The sequence below is a fragment of the Schistocerca serialis genome, chromosome 3 (assembly GCF_023864345.2).
Source record: "Schistocerca serialis cubense isolate TAMUIC-IGC-003099 chromosome 3, iqSchSeri2.2, whole genome shotgun sequence".
Taxonomy (NCBI): Eukaryota; Metazoa; Arthropoda; class Insecta; order Orthoptera; family Acrididae; genus Schistocerca; species Schistocerca serialis.
In genome coordinates, this window is record NC_064640.1 from 406,945,598 (window position 1) to 406,970,453 (window position 24,856).

The window sequence follows — 24,856 nt, forward strand, 5'->3', positions numbered from 1 at the left end:
TCATGAACAACAGTTCGTGAAATGTTCGGACAAACTGCATGCAGGTCGTCAATTGTCGAACGGCGATCGGAGAGAAGATGTTCTTCAATTTTCTGCACCACATCAAACACAAAAGACGGCCTTCCGCTTCTGTATTCATCGTGAATTTCCGTCTTTCAAACACTGAAATTCCGTACTCATTTCGTCACATGCTGCCTTGATATTACGTCCTCTCCATAAACTGAAACATTTTCGCGATGAATCACAACGGCGTTCTTGCCCTTAGCATTTAAATAGCGAATTACAACGCGCACTTCGCACTTGGCGGGAGCCGGAATGAGAACGCTCATTTCTAACAGTCACCACAACACTAACCGACGAGCACTGATTGTCGGGAATGCTCGTTCCTTCCGCTGACTTCCCGCCACACGGCAGTGGTACCAACTTCCACCACGGATATTTCATGCTAAGCTACATGCCTTGTACGTTAGTTTCCGGATAACCCTAGCATATGTGCACTCTTCTGTCAGGAATGAGTTTCTTCGATTTGGTGAACTTTTATAAGCTCATGTCCTCGCTGAATGGTCATGTACCTTTCATTTTTGTCTTTTTACACGTTCACGATATTGAAATATTGAAGTTTTTATTTATGTATACCACAGACGGAAATGACGCATATGGTCAAGAAAGGAAATGTGCCTTCTAATAGAGCTACCGTAGGCATTCTACGCGCGTCCATTTCCGTGAACAAACTGCATAGTTTGCATGCCAAGTAGGAGTGAACGGAGCTGATTGCGCAAAATTACGTTAACCAACTAGTGTCGTGTGCCGATGGTGCTTCATCTCGTAACGTTTGATAACCCGTCTGCATGCACGTCAACGTGAGCCGACGGCCCTACCAACTTCCACACGACTTTCACGTTCCGCTGCTTACATAAAAAAAGAATGAAGAAACTGGCTAAAACTTCTTTATCGAGTCCTTGTCTCTCTATATCGCTATTATGCTTTGATGTGTCATCAACCGACATTTAGTATGAATGTTTTGACAGTGACTTAGATGCCGTAGTTTTTTGTCTCTGTCATTGATAATTCTATCTGCTGTAGCAATAAGTTTGTAAATGTCTCCATGGAGAGCACTAGAATATTGTAACCGAGGAGGTTCTGGCCTTCTTGACTGCAACATTAAATGACACCACATAGCGGGAGTTTCACGAATGAATAGAGGAAATACGCGTCGGAAAAAAGTCCCGTTATCGTTATTACCAAGTTTCTTTTTGTGAGTGTATTTTGAGTTTCACTTTCTTACGAATAACTACAGCGTACCGGGAATCTAAAAAGAAGACAACATGAATTTAGTGTGCAATTTATTAGGCAAAACATGAGCTTGAAAAAGAACTATTGAATCATCTAAATTTTAATGAAATTAATTTTACAGCACAGAAGGGGAGACAAGTTGATTTCATCCATAAACAAATCAATTAGGGTAAGAAAACCGTTCGTTAATAGACGAAACGAAATAATTTGTTGTAAGTACCTATTTAACCTACTAAATGAGGTGCTTAAAATTAGTGGTAAAATGTTCATATACCAACATCACAATTTCTGATACTTTAGCACTACAAATTGACGCGTTTCGAAGAGATCTTTAGTATAGTTTATCACTTAAACTGCATATTTTTATAGGTGGACTAGTTCGCAAGCAAGTCAACATGGTAACAACTTGTTTTGCTTCTTGTCAGCCAATCACAGCACAAGACCCGTCACGTCACGGAAACATCACTATTTCGTCTCGCGGACTCATAAACGCCGTGACATGAACACACACATAGCATTAAACGTCTAAGTTTAGATTTGAAAACACGAAAAACATTAAGCATATAGTGAAGCATTAATGATCACTCTCCGAAACGATTTTTTTAGTACGATTTGTTGCGAAGAAGTGTCGGGAAACGTGACATCAGTAGATAAATGTACTACCTATAGATCCTATCGCGGATTTAGCTTCTGGTGTTACTAAGTGGGTGAGTATGAAACGGAAAGATGTGTGTAAACTTGTGGCTGGAGTGTGATATTGCTCCCAGTCTCTCCACCTCCCTCGACCCCCCCCCCCCCCTTTTCCTGAAATCTTGGCTGCAGTGAAAGACCGGTCTGCGTCTAGATTAGTTCCGATCGGTAAATGTCGCAGCTTTTCCCAGTAAGGAAATTATGAGCCGCGCCTTCTTCTGCCAGTACCTCTCCTACCTTCGAAACTTCTGGGAAGCTCCCACCACCCCTCCCCCCTTACGCTATGACTAAAGAATTCCTCCGCGATACCATTTCTTCCAGAAGTGCTAGTTCAGCGAAACTTTGTGGTTCGTCGACGGCACTGTATTTTTGTCAGAGATGGCTAAGAACTTGGAAGAGCAGTTGAACGGAGTGGTTAGTGCTTGAAAAGAGGTTATAAGACGAACTTCACCAAAAATAAAACAAGAATAATACAATGTGGTAGAACTGAATCAGGCGATGCTGAAGGAATTAGATTAGGAAATCAGACACTAAAAGTAGAAGAGCGGTTTTGGCATTTGGGCAACAAGAAAACTGACGATGCAAGACGATAGCAACCAAACAATTTCTGAAAAAGAGGAATTGGTTAACATCTAATATAAATTTAAGTGTTAGGAAGTATTTCTGGAGGTATTTATTTGGAGTGTACCCTTGATTAGAAGTGAAATGTGGACGATAGGCAATTCAGACAAGAAGAAAATAGAAGCTTTTGAAATGTGGCAGCGTAGAAAAATGCTGTGGATTAGATGGGGAGATCGAATAACTAATTAGGAAATAGTGAATCGCATGGGAAAAAACAAATTTATCGCACAATTTGAGTAAATGATGGGCTCGGTTGTTAGGAACATCCTGAGGCATCAAGGAATCGTCTACTTAGTAATGGAAGGAACTGTGCGGGTAAGAAATGTAGAGGGAGACCAAGGCTTAAATACAGATGCGTATAGGTTATAGTAACCAACGGCCATGCCGCAGTGGTAACATCGGTTCCTGTCAAGTCACCGAAGTTAAGCGCTGTCGGGCTGGGCTAGCGCTTGGATGGGTGACCATCCGGTCTGCTGAGTGCTGTTGGCAAGCGGGGTGCACTCAGCCCTTGTGGGACAAACTGAGGAGATACTTGAACAGAGAAGTAGCGACTTCGGTATCGTAAACTGACATACGGCTGTGAGAGCGGTGTGCAGACCACATGCCCTTCCATATCCACATCCAGTGACGCCTGTGGTCTGAGGATGACATGGCTGCCGATCGGTACCGTTGGGCCTTCCAAGGCCTGTTCGGACGGAGTTAAGTTTAGTAGGTTTCGGTAATTATGCAGAGATGAAGAGGCTATAACAGAACAGATTAGCATGGAAAGCTGCATCAAACCAGTCCTCGCACCAAAGACAATACAATTCTTTCTTCCAGGTGTGCTAGTCCATTAATATGCAAGAGGGGCCTCTTAGAAGTTTAGGATTTGAGACAGCTGTATGCGCACGTTCCGAAAGTCAGTAAATTAAAAAAATAGAAAAGAACTTTGGAAGACAGGAGAGAGATGCTGGTGGAAGTTAAGCTGAGAGGGCGGGAGTGAGTCGTGAGTCGTCCTTGGATACCTCAATGCTTAGTACGTGCTGGAGGATCTCACACTCTTTATGGTGCAGGATCAATTATTGCCGCTTTTCGCGCGGTGCAAATATATTGTCTAAATAATTTTATAACTCATTTTGACAATCTGATCACTTCACTAGATAATAAACGACATCGTCATCTTCCAAACAATCTAAGACGGTTGCTGAGGTAGTCTCCTAAACCGTTTATGTAGTGCGAGAACGGCAGGTAGCCTATAAAGCTTCCTCAGATATATAAGGGGTGGATGAAATATAGAAAAGCCAAAAACTATGCCTAATACGGTGTAGGTAACCCTCTCACATTCAAAACAGCTTCCATTCGTCTCGGAATAGATAAATACAACTCCTGTGGGTTTCAAAGGGGTCTTATACCATTCTTCCTGTAAAATAGTGGCAAGTTCAGGTATCCTTCTCTCCAAAGTTGACCGCAAAGGCTTAATAATATTGAGATCTGGCGACAGGGAAGATGCGAGCTGTGTGAATAGGGCCACTGTCATGGAACACGGCACCATTCGGAAACAAACATTGCACCATGGGAAGAACCAGATCAGTCAAAGCGGTCACATAATTCGTGGTAGTAATGCGACCTTGTAGAGGAACCATGGGGTGCATGGAATACGACGATATGATTGACGAACTCACCGAACACCACCATGTTTCAATCTTGGGATGTAAACTCGACCCGAAGTTGGAAGCAGTGTGCAACAAGACTCCTCCGACCAAATGACTTTCTTACATTGCTCTACAGACCTTGTTTTATGGCTTCGGCACCACGTTTTCCAGTTACAGTCATCTGCATCACTAATGAGTGATTTTGGAGTTCCAGCTCTCCCTGCAATTCCAACTTATGATCATCCTTTGTGTTTTTTTTATGCTAACAGGGTTCGCGAAAGCGATATTCACTTCTGCAGTGACTTTTGCAGACGTCGTCCTCTTCAGTGACTGTCTGTCATGATCACTCAGCAAATGCTTCCATCGTCGTTTTGACTTAGGGGAAGATGTTTTCCACTTTCCTTGTATGCGGTATAGACCTACCACATGGCGCCTCTTGAAACCGTTAGGGAATTCAATATTCCGAGATACACAGCGTCAAGAGCGTGCTGAGAATACCACATATCAGGCATTGCTCTCACCACGCACGACACACTGGCCGAAGGCCTTCACTTAACGACCGAGAGCCGCAGTGATTACGAACAGTTATCAGTGCTAACAGACAAGCAACAGTACTTGAAACATCCGCAAAAATCGACGTGGGACGTACGACTGACGTATCCGTTAAGACAGTGCAGGGAAATTTGGCGATAACGGGCTATAACAGCAGACGACCGACGCGAATGCCTTTGCTAACAGCACGATACCTCCTGCAGCGCCTTTCTGGGTCTCGTGACCATATAGCCTGCACCCTAGACGACTGGAAAACCGTGGCCTGGTCAGATGAGTCCCGACTTCAGTTGGTAAGAGCTGATGGTAGGGTTTGAGTGTGGGGCAGACCCAACAAAGCCATTAACCGAAGTTGTCAACAAGGCACTGTGCAAGCTGGTGGTGGCTCCATAATGATGTGGGCTTTGTTTACGTGGTATGAAGTGGGTCCTCTGGTCCAACTGAACCGATCATTTACAGGAAATGGTTATGTTCGGCTACTTGGACACTATTTGCAGCCATTCATGGGCTTCATGATCCCAAACAACGACGGAATTTTTATGGATGACAATGCGCCATGTCACCAGGCCACAGTTGCTCGCGATTGGTTTGAAGAACATTCTGGACAATTCGAGCGAATGATTTGGCCTCCCAGATTGTCCGACATGAATCCCATCGAACATTTATGGCACATAATCAAGAAAGTCAGTTCGTGCACAAAATCCTGCACCTGCAACAATTCCACAAATATGGACAGCTATAGAGGCAGCATGCTTCAATACTTCTACAGGGGACTTGAACAACTTGTTGAGTCCGTGGCACGTCGAGTTGCTGCACTACGCCCCGCAAAAGACGTCCGACACGATACTTCAAATGGCTCTGAGCACTATGGGACTTCTGAGGTCATCGCCATTCGCGCACCCAGGTTCGTCGTTGAGTACACCATCGCAGGCGCTCCTGTCTGTGATGCAGCGCCAAGTGTAACCGCAGCCGTGGTCTCCGAGCTGATAGTCCATGCTGCTGCAAACGTCGTCGAACTGTTCGTGCAGATGGTTGTTGCCTTGCAAACGTCCCCGTCTGTTGACTCAGGGATCGAGATGTGGCTGCACGATCCTTTACAGCGATGCGGATAAGATGCCTGTCATCTCGACTGCTAGTGATACGAGGCCATTGGGATCCAGCACGGCGTTCCGTATTACCCTCCTGAACCCACCGATTCCATATTCTGCTAACAGTCATTGGATGTCGACTAACGCGAGCAGCAATGTCGCGATACGATAAACCGCAATCGCGATTGGCTACAATCCGACCTTTATCAAAGTCGGAAACGTTATGGTACGCATTTCTCCTCCTTACACGAGGCATCACAACAACGTTTCACCAGGCAACGTCGATCAACTGCTGTTTGTGTATGAGAAATCTGTTGGAAACGTTCCTCATGTCAGCACGTTGTAGGTGTCGCCACCGGCGCCAACCTGGTGTGAATGCTCTGAAAAGCTAATCGTCACAGCATTTTCCTCCTGTCGGTTAAATTTCGCGTCTATAGCACGTCATCTTCGTGGTGTAGCAATTTTAATGGCCAGTAGTGTAGTTCTAAACCATAATATGACAATCACCCATCGTATCACTGTACCATTGTTGACAAATCAAGTATCTGAAAGTAATATGAAAGTTGTATATTAGAACTTACTTAACTCGAAATTGTCCACGCCATATCACAATACTTGTACTATGTGTACTTATCAGACGAAAATTTAATATTCTGTTTGACAGTAACGACTCTGTCTAGTCATTGCGCGGCTATATAACTATTTCTGTAATATCCTTCTCACCAATTAACAGAATCCAAAAGTGTTGGCGTTCGAATTTTGTCACTTAAAATTCTGCATATTATTATCTGATTATGACTTCATATTCATAATTTTTTTCGTTACTGTACCTAAATCGCGATAAATGGGAAGAAATGGACGGCCTGTAGTAAGAAACAATTCATTATCTTGTCAAATTTCCATCGTCAGATAGAGCAAGACAAAACTGAATCGTATTGTCGTTGTGGTTTTGTTCAGAACAAGCAACAGTAAAATGGCAAAATTACTTCTGTAGGATTAAAGATTAATTAGCGTGTTTAATAAACGTACTACAGACTTTAATACCTCTCTTCTTTGCTTCCCCTCCATCCAATGTCAGTACGAAAATTATTTGGGATATGGGGTTACCCAAAGCTGTTTTATACTGACTGTTATTTGAGTGCATCAGTTGCTTGTAATGCGAGTTAAGTGTGATTAACAAATCGTCTTAGAAGACTCACTGAGAAATGAACTACAAAGCTATTTCATTATTTTCTCTTCGTTGCCCGAAAAACATTACTTTATGTAATTATTGTTCAAGATGTTGGTAACGTTACGTCAAGCTGCAGCTTCAGATCTCTAGGCAGATTTTTTTAACTACTACAAAACTGAGATTGTAAATCATAAGATTGTAATTTAAATAAGGATTACACTTCAAAAACAGCGCCCTGAGTAATACAAGTTGTTTATTCATTTGATCTTACTTAACAGTTCGTAGTGTTCCCACTGAAAAACTTCCATACATTTCGTCTCAGAACGGATTGGAACTCTCAACTGTTGGTCTCTGTTCAACTCAACTCTCAACTGCTCTACTTCTCGCAAAGCCTGCGCCACATCACGTGTGGTACTCGGTGATACAATTATATGTTTTATGTTATTCATTTTCATTCACTTGCAAGCGTTTTACATATTATGGCGCTTACAAGAAGACCAGTGATTTTGAGTTTGTGTGATATTTAGTAATAAACTTTGGAAGTTAAGAATTTACACAAAATGGATAATTTTGCAATAAATTTGTTGACTACGGTACTAGAGTACCTGAAATTTGCATGATGTTAATAATGACTGAAACAAGGCACTTTCATTTTATGAAGCATATCAAGACATTAAAATATGTTCACAAATACAAGCAAACAACAGTTTTCCCAAAAATAGCTATTAACGGAGAAAAATTATTAAAATGTATAACAAAAGTGTCTGAACCCTAACAATACCCAGTTTTAATATGTAAATAATGTGATCTCTCAGTTGACACCCTCAAAACCTATTAGCACATCACAAACGTTCAGTTCTATTTTTCTAGCGCATGTCAGCAACCCTGTTCCAAATTTCCTTTTTAGGATGTACATATAGCACGTAATTAATAGCGAGTTATACAACGTAATTTCAGGAATAAAACAAATAACTGTAATATATAGTTTTGGGGCTAATTATGTGAAGAATAAGATCTCATAACAGACAGTGCTGCTTATTTATAGCGTTACCTATTGCCTCTACTATTAAGATTTTTTTTTAAATTTAGTATGCCTCTTTTTTTATCTTAGATGGAAAACCGTGTATTCCAGACTTCATCGACATCGAGCATACACTTTCTCTGGCTGATAACCAGATTTGAGAAAGACCTATATCTGTTTAACGGTGTGAAATTAACAGATCAGGACAACTGTGAAACAAAACTTATTACAACACTTTCTGTGTTGGAAAGCCACAAAGCATTTGTTTTTCCGTGCATCACTGGAACTTCAAAATTAACAGCTTCTCTTTAGCCAGCAACAGCTAATTATTTTTTCCTAAATTTCGAATATACACGATGTATATTCTCTGTAGATGTCTCGATGATGTTTCAACGACTGTATTTTGAATCATTTGTAGCAAAAATGACTATATTTTCGCTTTCTCATTTGTAGTTCACGTATGTTATAGTAAAACAGAAAGTGAGCCTTACTTTCTAGGTGAGAACAATTCTTACAATGAAATTTTTCAGTTTGCAAGATAGTGTTGATTAAAATAAAATTTACATTTTTAAGCTTTTGTGCAACTTCAGTATAACAAGTATGTTGTAATAACTATTGTTCTTTGTTTTCTTTTTAGGGGTTGTTGGAATTCCAGGAACAATACTATGCCTGTTTGTTATTCGCCTGGGACGAAAACGCAGTGTTATGATTGGGCAGATCATTTTAATTATGTGTTGTCTCCTTATCACAGCTTTTCCAAAAGGTATGAATCACACTGTGAATTGTACGTTTCATAAGCCTCCAGTTAAAAAATTTGATTGCCTCTTTATATTTGGAAAGAAGCACGAAACATTAAATCTCAACATAGCTGTAATAACTAGTAAAATTTATTGATTCTCTGTGAAGAAATTGTTACTAAATCTAACAAAATTACTAGATATGACATAATGTTGAAATCTTGTAGTGATTCATTATTCATTTTTGATGGTTGTCATTTGTTACACTACCTTATTCAGTGGACGTGTCAATACGACTAAACAATCGAAGCACCAAAATTAATTTTTTTTGTCTATATGACTGACCTCACATTGTTACCTGCATCTGTATTTATTTCCCATTCTTGATATTCGAGTATGTAAATTTAAATTAACTCTTTCTTAACTTCTGTTAACAAAATGATGTGATATTTCGGGACTGGAAATTATGATTTCGAACAGTTACTAGGAAATAACGCTTCTAGTTTCCAGCATTTATAGAACTGAAGATCTACAATAAATTTGCAACATAGAGCTTGTGACTGCCATTGTATTCAGGTTTATGTCCTACATTAAATGATGCACATAGATTACATTCTGTTTGGGAAACAGCCTTCCAAGTGTGCTTTTACGTGAAAAAAGGAAACTACGGGAGAGGGGTGTCCATTAAGGGAAAGTCGGTCAGTAGTGGAAGAAAGGCTCTGAATAGCAATTGTCTAGTTTTCAACAGCGTATAAACCCGATGCTACTCTGTTACTTTGTCTATGCAGATGTAGGGTTTGATACAACAAACCTGCAGATTTAGATTCCTGGCTCTTAGACGTTTGTGGTCGTAGCTGTGAGGGTTGACGGATAGGGGGGGGGGGGGGGGGAAATTGGACAGAGAAGTTTGGGATCCAAAAGTGATGATGCAACATAGTATACCAGTAAGAGTTCATAAACTCACCGGACAAAATATAAGTAACCCCCTTGAAAGAGTGCACTGGATGATTTGGAACGAACAGATGGTGTAGGACTGATACCATGTGGTCATGTGAGCCTCCACCGCTGATGTGAGTCATCGGAGCGAAGTGTTGTGCACGTCCTAGTCGGTTATATGGAGTCAGCTTTCGTGTCGGTATTTTGGAACTTTGATGGTCCTGTAATACTCGCACCTCTCAACACCTGCCTACTTTGAAACTGCAGTTATTACATTCATCTTGAAGTTTGACGTTATTACGCTTGTCTTGATGTATGTTGCATACCTTGTGGAATAGTTTTGTCATGATTCTGAGGGAATGTCGTTAACTTCAGATGCCTTGTTTCGACTTTCTTTCAGTGCTCTACCAAATTCTTCATGCAACGTGATAACTACCGTCTCCCCTTTATCTATTTCCTCCTCCTAATATTGCCATCAATTTAGTTCCCTTTGCATAGCCCATCTATATATTATCTCAGCCCTTCAGCCTTCAATTTTTACTTCGTACTGGCTTGCCATCTGACCTTTTGATATTCGCACAGCTGCTTCTGTGTTCTCTAAAGGTGTCTTCATTCTTCCTACAGGTGGCATCTATCATTTCGATAGTCACGTATGCTTCAACAACTTTGAATTTCTCTGCTATCCATTCTTGCTTAGCCTGTTTGTACATTCTGTCAGTCACATAAAAGTGAGAATGACAGCTGGATTGTAATAACTTCTCCCTTCATCAGTTGAATTTAATACCTCGTGTATTATCCAAAGATCGCTACTGAGTTTCATCTTTTAGCCTAATTGATCCTCTGGCGTCTTCACTGTTCAGTCTCTGAAAGATGCAAATTCGTCTTCAGTTGTTTTATTTTCCCTTTTCTCAGTCAACATTTGCCTACTGCTCCCTTTAACGTTCTCAACAATTTCTGGTTCTTTCAGCTTATCCATGTCCCAAATCCTACCTTTCTGCAGCAGTTTCTCGGTTTTACTCTGCCCCTGGAATTGTCTACAGTTTAATATCTGGTTTCGAAATCTCTGTCTTACCATTTTACAAGCGTCCTGGAACCTTCCAATGTCCCCAGGTCTCTTATACATATACGGCCTTCTTTCATGATTCCTAAAACTAGTGCTTGCGATGATTAAATTATCCTCTGCTCAAAATTTTACCGAGTTTCTTCCGCTTAATCCTTCCCCCCCCCCTTCCCAGTTCATGTTCGCCTGCTATTTTTCCTTCTCCTTCTCCATCTCTTTCTGTTGTCGAGTTGTGGTCCGCCATCATGAACTTCCGTCTCCCTTTACTATCTGAATGATTTCTTTTATATCATCATACATTATTTCAATCTCTTCATCATCTGCAGAGTAGCAGGCATAGAAACTTATACTATTTCACATGGGACTTGATTTTGCGTATGTCTTGGCTATGATAAAACGTTTTCCCCACTGTTTACATTAGTTCGTCAGCAATCCTACTTAATTATTCATTATCGGATCTACACCTACATTACCCGCATTTGATTCTGTATTGATAACCCCGTACTTACCTGATTAGATGTCCTGTTGTTCATGCCACTGCACTTCACTAATTCCCACTAAATCTAACTACAGCTTAACCGCTAATTTTTTTTTAATTTCTCTAACCTACGTACCCGATTAAGGAATATAACGTTCCACCCTCATCCAGTAGAAAAACAGATTAGTTTTTTCTGATGACTGCAGCTTCCTTAGTAATGCCCCCTTCACCTGTTTTACCTCAGAAATTTTTTGTCCAAGAGGATGCTATCACATTAAGCTATACAGTAGAGCTGTATGTACTCGGGAAATATAACTCCAGTAGTTTCCCCTTGCTTTCAGCCGTTTGTAGTACTAACATACGAGGGTATCTTGGCTATTGGTTCGAGGCCAGGTCAGTCATTCATCCAGACTGTTACCCCTGCAACTAATGAAAAGACTACTGCCTCTCTTCAGGATCCGTATGTTATTCTGGCCTCTCCAGAGATACATCTCCGGTGTTGTTTGCACGTAATTAACTGCTGTCCATATCGCTGAAGGCCGGAAGCCACCCCAGGACGGCAAGGTTGATCGTTTAAGGTATTTTCTGTCGGGTCGAGACAGGACAAATGAGTTTATTTCTTGGAGGTGGTTTGACGGGTGGTACCAGTGGAGACAATATAACGAGTAACATCGATTTATGGAGAAGTCTTTTTGGATCAGCGCATGAGTTTTCCATTGGAAATTTCAGGAACTGTATCTACAGAATGACCAGTTGGGTTCAGTTTCTATCTGATACGACAGCAGGCAGGTGATGTGCAACTCTGTCTTATTTTAGAGCTCAGCTAAAGATATAATTGCGTGTGTTTATTGTATAGTTCTCCATCGAATACCTGAAGATCAAGTTGAAGGATAGACATTATATAGCCGCCGGATTAATAAAAATTTCCTAGGTATTGAACCGAATATGTGGGCTTTTTCCCAATAGATGGTGCAAACAATGGACAATGCAAGTCTCTGAACAGATTCTTCCAGCATCAGCTCATGAGAATACAAAGAGTAAGAACAAAAACCAATAGCCCGAAGAAGTAGGTTGTGTGACTGTGTCTTGTGCAGAATGTGCTGGGGAATTGTCGTGACTTTGTTGAACACCAGCGCACTAGTTGTATTAAAGTAAAAAGGCGTGAAAGAAGCGAAATATTCATTTCTGTGAGGTGCAGTTATTTAATAGAAATGACATATTGTAACATGTGAATCTATTGAATAAGTTATTTTTATTTGTACGACCGGTTTCATTCAGAGACCACTTTCCAGTATAGTTTTTGTTAATAACATATCTCACATATTACTTATTTCACTGGATTTCAGTTATCTATGTGAGGGGTAGTCATACAGTTTTAACATCTTGAAAAACTAAGCTGCGACCATGAAACTTGGTGCTGTTGTTAGTCCTTCTCCACATATTCGCCTTTCAGTGGAATATACACATCGTTACGTTAATGTGACCATTGCCTATCTTCGATGTCAACGTGGAATAATCATTCACAGACGGCAGGTGGCAGCACTAGCAGTGGAGGGTATATAAAGCATGTCGGGGGGACGCGGAAAACAGTGCAGTTGTTGTCGTAATGCGGAAACAGAGCAATTTATCTGACGACTATAGGGCATCATCATTGGTTCTCGGGCCAAGGGTGGAAGCATTTCCGAAACGATTAAGTTTGTAAACTATTCATGTGCCGCCCTGGTTAAGGTATGCCGTGGATGGCAAATAGACGCTATCCAAAACCGGCGGCAACTCGGTGTACCATAGGATATAGGTGACGGGGATGAATGGCGGCTACGGAGATGCATATGGGCGAATAGACTGAAACTAACTGTTGAGAAATTCTTCGCCCAGATGAAGCAAGGAGCTACCAGCAGTGTCTCCTCAACGAAAGCTCAGCGAATATTTTTGTGCTCTGGCCTCCGCAACATGCGCCTATTTAGCATCCATGCTGACTGCTCTTCATCGGCGACGAAGGCTGGAGTTTGGACGACAGTATGGTAACTGGACGTTCACTGAGTGGCGACAGGTGGCCTTTTAAGATGAATTACGTTTTATGTTCCATCGGACTGAAAGCAAACACCCTGCAACAATCGTCAGAAGGGCCAGGACAGAGGAAGCTGCGTTATGATCTTCCTTGGGTGATTTCGTTATTCTGAAGCGCGCAGTGAACCAACATAAGTATGCATCTATCATTGGGGACCGTGTCCATACCTATATGCAGCTTGTTTTTCTCGGCACGATGGCATCTACCAGCAGGACAATGCAATATGTTACACAGCGCATAGTTTACGCACATGGTTCGAATAGTACGAGAATGATTTTACTGTGTTCCCATGGCTACCAAACGCCCAGGATTTAAATCCAATCGCGGATCCGTGGGACTACCTCCATCGGGCACGGATCAAATGGTTCAAATGGCTCTGAGCAAAAAAATGGTTCAAATGGCTCTGAGCACAATGGGACTTAACATCTGAGGCCATCAGTCCCCTAGACTTAGAACTACTTAAACCTAACTAAGACAGCACACACATTCATGCCCGAGGCAGGATTCGAACCTGCGACTGTAGCAGCAGCGCCGTTCCGGATTGAAGCGCCTAGAACCGCTCGGCCACAACGGCCGACCCAAATCAATCCTTCGGTCCTTTTAAGCTACAAACTTGTCGGTGATGTGTTCATAGAATGGCTGTGCTTTTATTAACTGCGCTAGAAGTTCTTTCTGAACTGAAGTAATCGCTAAGGAAGAAAGTCTCTCTTTCGAAATTGCGTTCCTCAGGCATATTTTTATACGCTTCAGGCAAGAAAAGCTTTTTTTCCACAGATGCTGTACCGTAGTAGAAGAGATGGTCAGAATCAGGGAGAATAGTTTATAAGTATCCGTAAAAATGTCCTTATTCTTATTAAGCATTTCTAACACCTTTCGGATGGAAATCTTTCTGTACGTTTCATCAGCATACAAAACAGAGAGTTCGTTTCTTAGGCATTGTCCGTTTGAGAATACGGATTCAATTAAAGTTTGTAAGTTTTCAAGTAAACTAGAAGTAAGACATATGTTATGTTCCTCATATTTTCTGGTATTGGCAAGGCAAACTACCTAAATTTTTTCACAGTTACGAAATCTCTCACCATTTCCATCAAAAAGTGATCCAAAATTTCTTAATATGATTCTCGAAACAACGTGAAAATGGCGTTTTTAATAAAATACACATTATATCATAAGCAAGATTCATATTTTAATGACAGAACACTAAACGCATTACAGATAGAAGCATGCTCCATACACACAACAACCAATGCTTTAACGGTCTGCCGCCTGGAACTGGAAGCAGCCGGGGATAAAATCTCCATCTACCTCACCGGATACTTCCTCCACAAACAAACTCAAACAGTATCGCAAACAGCTATAGCAACCGTACAGCTACGCTCGGCCAGTGGCCCCGCCCTTGAGGTTGAGCTGCGAAAAAGAGGAGGCCTACTTTAATTCACTTGGTCTGAATCGCCCGCATGCTGGTACAAGAGAGTTCCGTGCAGTACTAAACAGGGAAATATGTTTGGAGTAAAAACCGGGACAAACTTTTTTAAGTGCGGCAAGATAAAATTATTGGTGAAGTGCCACTTCACTTGCTACCAATGAATAGCCCCTCCTGTTGTTTCCACTGCCTCCTTTGCTCCTTTGACTCGGGGCACAATGATACACCCAGCACTTGTCCTTGGTGTTTAGGCTGCTGAAGACGTCATCTGGGTTCGATCGACACAGCTGCAACTTTCGGCTGCTTGCTCGGTTCGGCGGGCTTTTTGAATGGGTGCGGGCAGTCGCGGAACTCAGGGGTTGGTGACTTCCGTCAGGTACAAAAAGTCGTCCAAGATGTTAAAAACTGTTCCATGATTGATTTTCGCATTTTCCACTATCGCTTCGATTGCGATACGCCGGTATGCGAGCACCAGGGTCTCCACTAATGCTGAATCCCCAGTTCATCGTAAAGAGATGATCTGATACTATGTTCTTCCTCATCCAGAATTGTTTGCCCACTTGGGGAGCGTTTACAGCTAACCTCTTGTGTCATATCATGATGCGTTGTTGTTACACATTTCCACCCGCTCAGCATGGGCTGTTGCGCCGTTGCTCCCCTTCAAATGTACAAAACAAACTACCCCACGATACTCCACTGCACAATTTTGTTTTCCTCCAGGGATTACCACTTGAGTTCCCGAAGCTTCTTCGTAACACTTATGTGTTGCTCGAACCTAGCAGTAACAAATCTAGCAGCTCGGCTCTGAATTGCTTCGATGTCTTCCTGTAATCCGACTTGATACGGACCCCAAACACTAGAACAGTGCTCAAGAATAGGTCGCACCAGCGTCCTGTATGCGGCTTCCTTTGCAGATGAACCACTCTTTCCTAGAATTCTCCCAATAAACCGAAGTCGACCATTTGCCTTCCCTACCAAAATCCGCACATGCTCGTTCCATTACATGTCGCTATGCAATGTTATGCCCAGATATGAAAACGACGTGACTGTGTCAAGCACAGAACTAATAATGTTGTATCCGAACATTACAGGTTTGTTTCTCCTACTCATCTGCACTAACTTCCATTTTTCTACATTCAGAACTGGCTGCCATTCCTCACACCAACTAGAAATTTCGTCTAAGTCATCTTGTATTCTTCAACAGTCACTCAACTTCGACACCTTACCGTACACCACAGCATCACCCGCAAACAACCGCAGATTGCTGCCCACTCAGCCTGCCAAATCTTTTATGTATATAGAGAATAATAGCAGTCCTATTACACTTCCCTTGGGCACTCCTGACGATACCCTTGTCTCTGCCGGCCGCGGTGGTCTCGCGGTTCTAGGCGCGCAGTCCGGAACCGCGCGACTGCTACGGTCGCAGGTTCGAATCCTGCTTCGGGCATGGATGTGTGTGATGTCCTTAGGTTAGTTAGGTTTAAGTAGTTCTAAGTTCTAGGGGACTGATGACCACAGCTGTTAAGTCCCATAGTGCTCAGAGCCATTTAAATACCACCCTTGTCTCTGACGAACACTCGCCGTCGAGGACAACATATTGGGTTTTATAAGTCTTCGAGTCACTCACATATCTATATACCTATTCCATATGCTCCTACCTTCTTTAACAGCCTGCAGTGGGACACCGTGTCAAACGCTTTCCGGAAATCTCGAAATATGGAATATGCCTGTTGCCCTTGATCCATAATTTGCAGTATATCATGTGAGAATAAGGGAAAGCTTAGTTTCACACGAGCGATGCTTTCTAGAACCATGCCGATTCGTGGACATAATATGTATAGTCGAACTGAGAAAGTGTTCAAGGATTTGCAGGTAATCGATGTTAGGGATATTGGTCTGTAATTTTGCAGGTCCGTTCTTTTACCCTTCTGATATACAAGAGTCACCTGCGCTTTTTTCAGTCGCTTGGGACTTTGCGCTGGGCGGGAGATTCGTGATAAAAGCAATCTAGGTAAGGGGCCAATGCCGTAGAGTAGTCTTTGTAAAAGCGTATTGGGATTCCATTCAGACTTGGTGACTAATTTGTTTTCAACTCTTTCAGTAATTTTTCTACTCCAGGGATGTTTATTACTGGGTGGTCCATATGGGAGTATGTTCGAAGGTCAAACGACGGTGTGTTTGTTCGATTCTCGTGCATGAGCGATTCCTTAAACGTGAAATTTAAACCATCGGCTTTCGGCTTGCTCTCTTCAACTGCCACACACCAGACTGGTCAACAAGTGACTGGGTGGAAGCCTTAGACCAACTTAGCGATTTTACATAAAACCCGAATTTTCTCGGGTTCTCTGCCAGATCTTTTGCTAAGGTATGACGGTAGTAGTTGTTGTGTACTCCATCGATAGATCTTTTCACAGACACACGAATCTCTACTAATCTTTGCTTGTCGTCATTTGTGCGTTCTCTGGTGCAACGCTCTCTGCTTTCTCAGCATTTTCCGAACCTCGATAGTGAATCATGGTGGGTCTTTTCCATCGTTAATCCACCTACTAAGTACACAATTCTCCAGATCACGATTTACAATCGGCTTAAACTTTGCCCATAATTCCTCTACGTACATCTTACTGGAACTAAGTGATGTCATTTCACTAAGTGAGATGCTAACAATTGCTTATTTGCCCTTTCTGACATAAACACTGTCCTAGACTTAGTAGCCATAGTTGCTATAATGACATAATGGTCACTAATCCTCGTTTCTTTACTGACGCTGACGATAAGATCCGGCAGAATTGTAACTACAAGATATAAGATATTTCCATTGCGAGTAGACTGATGAACTAGCTGCTCAAGACAGTTTTCAGAAAACGTGCGTAAGACCACACTATCCGCTACCTTTTTCTTTGCGTCGCGGTGAAACTGATGCAGAGGGTCCTTTTTCGCTTCTTTAACTTCATTGTCCTGAAGAACTTCTCAGTTTATACTTGTGATCAAGATTCATCACAGCTGTGTTACCTTTATTAGCCTTAGTTACAGTAAGTTCATGCAAAAGAAGTTCCTTATTGAGAAGTTTAACAGTACTTAAATTAGCTAAGGCTACTCTTGTTATCTTTCTCCTCATACAGAGGGCTTTATTGACGCCGACCGCGACCTCAGCCTGTTGACGCCTATTAAGTGATGCTACATCACATACAGTTTTGACCTCAGCAGTAGTAGTTATAACAGCTTTAGAGCCAGAGGGTGGAATAAGATTGAGCTTAAGACCTTTATTTAAAAGTCATGTCTCTGCTGCAGTTAATGGATATTAGTTTAGTTCACAATTCTGTTAGCAAAATCACGTTTATCTGCCTGCTTCATGGCAACATATTTACACCGATTACCTAGTAGGTTTGGAATTTGACGATGGTAGTCTGAAGAATAGCGTTATCCATTTGAAAAAATAAAGTGCTGTCTAGAGAGGCAACTTGGGTGCAGACCTCTATAAAGACCTATCTTCCGTTGTCAGAAAAATAATGACGCGAATTTATTTTATCGAGGTTATCTTGCGCAAATAACAAAAAAAGACTTTGTTAGTTGATGTAAATCTTCGAGGTAAGTTGATTATGATTTTTGATTTACTTGATTTTGATCTAATCCACAGGATCTTACGCGTACGACTGGCCGAGACTGAGCCTGTCGGGTGTGGCGATCACGTCGATGGCAGTGTCGTTCACGACGGTGTACCTCTACTCCGGAGAGCTGCTGCCCACTGTGGTGCGCAATGCCGGCCTCGGCTTTGCAGCCATGTTTAGCCGCCTGGGCTCTGCGATAGCTCCGTTTGTTAAGTCGATGGTAATTTCACTCCCTCAATACTCACACCAACTAATAACTTTAAGGCTAAGAACGATATGAGTCGGTAACATAATTCTGCATGAGAATATTCACGAGCTATTCTTCATTTGATGTTGATGAGCATCACTTTCAGTCTCTCTAATTACAGCTGAATAAAACGAATTTTCTGTGCCATATGCGTTTCGCCTTCATTAGCTGATAGCATCACCAGCGGCATATTTGGCAGATGCTGCTCTGCAAGTATTCTTGAGTCGGTTTTAGAGCCGTTCTTCAGCTTACTGCCATTCGGAATTTAATTTGAATAACACTAGGAAAAGAACACCCATTTAAGTTTCTTTACAATAGGACCTGCAGCATATATTATGTCACAATAGGGTATTATGCAGAGCATTATTGAACAGTATGCTGCTTGATCTTTGTTTATATATATAAGCTTATTTTGGCGTTATTGCTTTCATCAGTACATCTCAAGCAATCGCATTTATTTATATTTCACATAATATATCATTACATGTCATTTATAAAGGTCTCTTTTTTTTACATTGGATGTTGTACTCACGCTATGATGCAGTGAACGGACATATGTCAACTTTGAGTAAACTACTGTTGCTGTCCACAGTTTTTGGATGTGACATTTTCTTTTTCACTAATGTTTCAAAGTCGGCCGATGATTTAATGCTGAATGTATATGTTTTATTCATTATATTTTTTATTATAATACATCTTCTATTATTTATCTATTATGTCGTGCGGTTAAAGGCGCTGCAGTCTGGAACCGCAAGCCCGCTACGGTCGCAGGCTCGAATCCTGCCTCGGGCATGGATGTTTGTGATGTCCTTAGGTTAGTTAGGTTTAACTAGTTCTAAGTTCTAGGGGACTAATGACCTCAGCAGTTGAGTCCCATAGTGCTCAGAGCCATTTGAGCCATTTATTATGTATATATAATGTTATTTTATTATATTTTTCGTTATATTACAATTTTTATTTGCTTATAAACTATACGTTATGTAAAACGTAAATAAACGTGATTTTTTGCAGATGTACTGGCTCTGAGCACTATGGGACTTAACTTCTGAGGTCATCAGTCCCCTAGAACTTAGAGCTACTTAAACCTAACTCACCTAAGGACATCATGCACATCCATGTCCGAGGCAGGATTCGAACCTACGACCGTAGCGGTCGCGCGGTTCCAGACTGTAGCGCCTAGAACCGCTCGGCCACACCGGCCGGCTGCAGATGTACTGATTAAGGCAATAAAGCTGAACTAAGCTTATGTACAAAAATAAAAGATCAAGCAGCATCTGTTTACTAATTCCCTGCATAACACTCACTTATTTCATATTACGTTTTCGATCCAAAATTTGTCACTGATGATGCTTTAAAACCTTAAAAGTGAAACGCGTATGACACGAAAATTTCGTTTTGTTAAGCTATAGTTAGACTGACCCAACGTGATAATTATCAAAACAATATCACTCGCAACTGTGGATCGTAGGACAACAAAGCTGGAAGATGTTACTCTTAACCGCATAAGAAATTTGTTTATTTTTGTCCCGATGACGGTGAACCGCAGCACAGATTTGTCGAATCATGGAGTGTGCTGGTATGCTCGACTCAGAAGTAGCCAGTTCGAATCCTGTTGATGGAAGAAATTTTCATCGCCTGTATTTGATTGCCAAGAGGAGGAGACGTGGTGGCGTAAAGTTCCCGGTTACCAAACGTTGGGCCATTATCCTGGATTACACTCCAAACTTCTCCGCAGTGTCTCGTGAAGCGAAGGCACGTGACATTGTGGATGGTAAACTGTCCGCCGGATGGGGACGTTACCTTCGGCGGCCCTCTATGTGCTATTCGAGAGGGGCAGGCTGTGAGCCAGCACAGGTTTTCCCCCCTCATTATATAATTCAAACACGACACTACATTACACACACACATCAATTACGGTCACCTACACTCAACTGATATTCGTAAGACATAACTCTCATACACTGTGTGGAAAGGGGCCATTGTGCTCGGAGGTATAACTATAAGACTCCTTGGTGTCTCACAGACAGATGCGTATGCAGGAAGGGAGGTTCTTCTATTTTTCACATATAAATTTCCGAATTTCACTCCTAATTTTCAGAGAGTAAAGCAGCATCTAAACTAAAGAGCCGCGCAAATAGCAAGAAATTCTAGAAATTACAAGTAACTTGTAACACAGGATACGTTTCTGTTGGTTTTTTGAGGCTGTCGTGTCCTGGTGCCGGTCTAGTCCACCAATATAGAGTCGATGTGGCCTACGTGCCACAATCGGGATGGTGACGTCAGTGAGAGTTTGTGGTGTTGTTGTAATTACTCCAATCAACATGAGAGGGAGTAGAACCTCCTAGGCTGATTAAGATTGTGTTGGCGACTGGTGAAAAATGGTGCAAATGGCTCTAAGCACTATGGGACTTAACATCTGAGGTCATCAGTCCCCTAGACTTAGAACTACGTAAACCTAACAAACCTAAGGACATCACACACATCCATGCCCGAGGCAGGATTCGAGCCTGCGACGGTAGCAGCAGCGCGGTTCCGGACTGAAGCGCCTAGAACTGCTCGGTCACAGCGGTCGGCGCGACTGGTGACAAGGAGTTCGTTTTGTCTGCCGAAGTAGCAAGTTATTAACCTTCTTTTAGCAGATTTACTTATCTCTGCCGGTCGGTGTGGCCGAGCGGTTCTAGGCGCTTCAGTCTGGAACCGCGCGGCCGCTACGGTCGCAGGTTCGAATCCTGCCCCGGGTATGGATGTGTGTGATGTCCTTAGGTTAGCTAGGTTTACGTAATTCTAAGTTCTAGGGGACTGATAACCTCTGATGTTAAGTCCCATAGTGCTCAGAGCCATTTGAACCATTTTTACTTATCTCTGAACGCATTGACATGTGAGATGTCCGCCTAACTACTTATTTAGAGTCAAATAGTTTCCTGTAGATTCAGCCGGAACCTCTATTTAGGAGCCTAATCTTCTTACACACCAGCTACAGTTTCTATGAGAGACGAGTACTGTTACTGTCACTCGTTCTGTGAACTACTGATTCTCTGATCACTTGACCTGACTTATCAGTAATTGGCCCTGTCCGCAGCTCGTGGTCTTGTGGCTAGCGTTGCCGATTTTAGATCACTGGGTCCCGAGTTCGATTCCCGGCCGAGTTGGGGATTTCTTTGCCGGGGACTGGGTGATTGTGCTGTCCTCATCATTTCATCATCATTCGTGAAATTGGCTGGATTGGACTGTGTAAAGATTGGAACTTTGTACGGGCGGTAATGACCGCACAGTTGAGCGCCCCACAAACCAAACATCATCATCAGTAATTAAGTATTAATCGGTGACTTGTTTCTGTTACAACCGATTGCTCAACACAGATACCAGCTCTCTCTGTTCAATGCTATTCCAATGAAAACGAAAAGCGCTACTTATTTAACAGTTAGTTGTGCCCACCAGAGTGTTTCACTGTCTTGTCATAGTCGAAGTTTCTAAAGTTCCATCAGTACCTGCTGGTAGGCGTCACTGTCCAATGAGATCTTGATGCAGGCTGGGTGCTCGCTGGATACTGGATACTTGATACTGATAGTCCTACTGCTCATGGCTGTTCCTTTATATAATTCTTAATTGGTCCCCACTCGGATCTGATTGCACACGACCTTCTTCATTATCTTTGTGGAACAGTCCACCTGCACGTGATCGCCTTAATTCTCGTTTAACATGCCATATCCAGCTTTGGCTTTTTCCTGCCACTGGTTTGGCCTCGAACTCCAAGCGCACGAGGCGCACGAAGGAATGCGAGCTGGAGCCCGCCATAAGCACTTTCCGTAGTTTTCTATAGTTTTTGTTATTGTTAGTCATGAGGCTGTATTTTGTGGATCATTAGCAAATATTTCGAGTTCTACTTGTTTGGTGAGGTGACAAGCGTTACTTTCATGCTGGAGCATTGACCGACCTCCAAGAGATAGATCGTTGCCAGACGTGTCTAAACGCTTTATCTTTTACAAATATCCTGTTTGCCTTTCCGTGTCTTCGTGTATGCAGGCTTGCTCGACGGGTGAGCACCGCTCAATCGTTTTTTTCTCTTTATGATTCGACATATGACTAAAATATTGTAAGGTCGCGACAAGGCCTGCCGACGTGGATGGGCTTGCAGCTCGACCGGTAACATTCCAGCCAGGTAAAGATGCACATACTTTGCCCGCGAAAGGTAAAGGTTCAGAGTTCGAGTCTCGGTCCGGCATACAGTTTTAATCTGCCACGAATTTCCAATCATACCTACTATTAACAACAAATCTATCACAGTCCTAAATTCACAGGTAGAAACGGCAAACCACAGGAAATTGATTGGGCGAAGGAAGACAGAAACGGAAAGACCCTTCACTAAGAAATATAAAAACAGATACTATGACTTGCTGAACGTGACCTAAACGACTGAAAGGAACTTCATTCTCCTCATTTAAACAATCATACAGCCATTCTTTGCAGACCAGTGTTCACAATCATATTGATAATTGTGAGTGCACACATTGGTTTTATATTTTATAAATTATATTACCAAAGTAGAGAGAGTTTATTTCTACTATAGTTCTCAAATTAATTGCGAGATTTATGCAGGGGAGAGTATTGTAGCACGAGGATATGGTGCCTAGGAACACGTGATGTTTTTATGGTAGATACTTCAGTCTAGTGACTTATTTTAAAAGCACATCAAGGAATGCGGACTAGAGATCACATTAACCCGCTCCCGTCATTTTCTACAGTTTTGTTGTTGCTAGACATGAGGTTGTGTTTTGTGCAGCATTTTCATATATTTCGAGTTCCACCCATCTAAGTGTTGTGTAATATATTAAAGCTATTTGGACTATATTGTTGACTCTTCAGGTAGAGAATTTTATGGCAAGTAAAACTCTATATATTTTTAAAACAGGTTACATAGCATGCGAATGGTGAAGCCATAGTTCGTCGGTCGGGCACCATCTTACGCTTTGAAACAGAACGTGGGATATTTGCACATTCATTTAGTTTTGTTTGTGTCTTAACAGTTTTACCTGTATTGAAAACGGAAATTTGTCTTAGTTTCCAATAGATTTAGTCTGAACAGGTATTTAACGTGTAACTGGTATATGATAACAGTTCTATTAAATTTTATTTCACTTACTGATTATTGGCGTTTAGTAGAGTAATAATGTAACAGATAGACGACTACATACAGTACTGACAGGTTGTGCTCGATTGCAACGCTTTTAAATTTCTTTAAAATATTTATTCCTAGGTACATGACGATATTGTATCTTGGAATGTTTTGACATTTGGACAAACTTTAATTTTCCGGAGTAATTTTTTACTATTTCAGAAAAAGACTGCAGGGCGTTAAAAGTGAAGACCATCATTTAAAAATAGAATAAGAAAATATATGAATCTTCCATTAGACAGCTGGCGAGAGGCAAAATCTGAAAAGTGTCAAAGGTAGAACACTCTTCGCTACATGACAAGTTTGCGCGTGTGCGGTATACCTTTCAATGGCTATATTTTTCTGAATTGCAATTTTTGGGACACTATGTTTATATATATATATATATATATATATATATATATATATATATATATATATATATATATATATATATATATGGTAATTAATATATATATATGGTAATTAATATATATATATATATGGTAATTAATATATATATATATATATGGTAATTGATCAGTTTACTAGTATTTTAAACATATTTTACCCTTAATAATATCATACACATCAGTGACACTTTAAAAGTGTGAGTGATGGGTTGTTACATATGGTTGGGGAGGGAGTGGTAGTGGGAGATAGATAGTTAGATAGGTAGAGAGAGAGAGAGACTTCTACAGTAACAACAAAATATGAACACCCCCAGAACAGAACCCTGGATCTGCACCTATTCTCGTACGACTCTAAGTTCAGGAGTTAACTGAAACACTCGAAACAGCATCTGGAAATACAAACGTGTTCCTCCGCCTACACTCAACAACATAAAAGTTAATTAATAACTTCAGTCGTAGGTTACTGAGAGTTTAAAACTGTGTGAACGTTGGGCCTCAATCCCCGAATCTTGCTATACAGGGGCAATGTCCTTACCAACTCAGCTAACATGTCACAACAGAGGATCTCTATTCACCGCTACAATTCTGCAAGAATCTCCCTCCTACTTTCCAAACTTTACGGAAGCTGTACTGTATGCTATACTGGAATACCTTTCCGGCAAGAAAGAATATT

At 41.6% G+C, this 24,856-nt stretch overlaps 1 protein-coding gene across 1 annotated transcript in view; it reads left to right on the forward strand.

Annotated features, from left to right (window-relative positions):
• The window catches only part of LOC126471622 (organic cation transporter-like protein), a 206,129-nt gene that overhangs the window by 144,930 nt on the left and 36,343 nt on the right, over positions 1-24,856 (forward strand). Inside the window, exons 8-9 of the mRNA XM_050099858.1 lie at positions 8,702-8,827; positions 18,401-18,591. Of these exons, the coding sequence (XP_049955815.1) occupies positions 8,702-8,827; positions 18,401-18,591 (317 nt within the window). The remainder of the gene's footprint in view (positions 1-8,701; positions 8,828-18,400; positions 18,592-24,856) is intronic.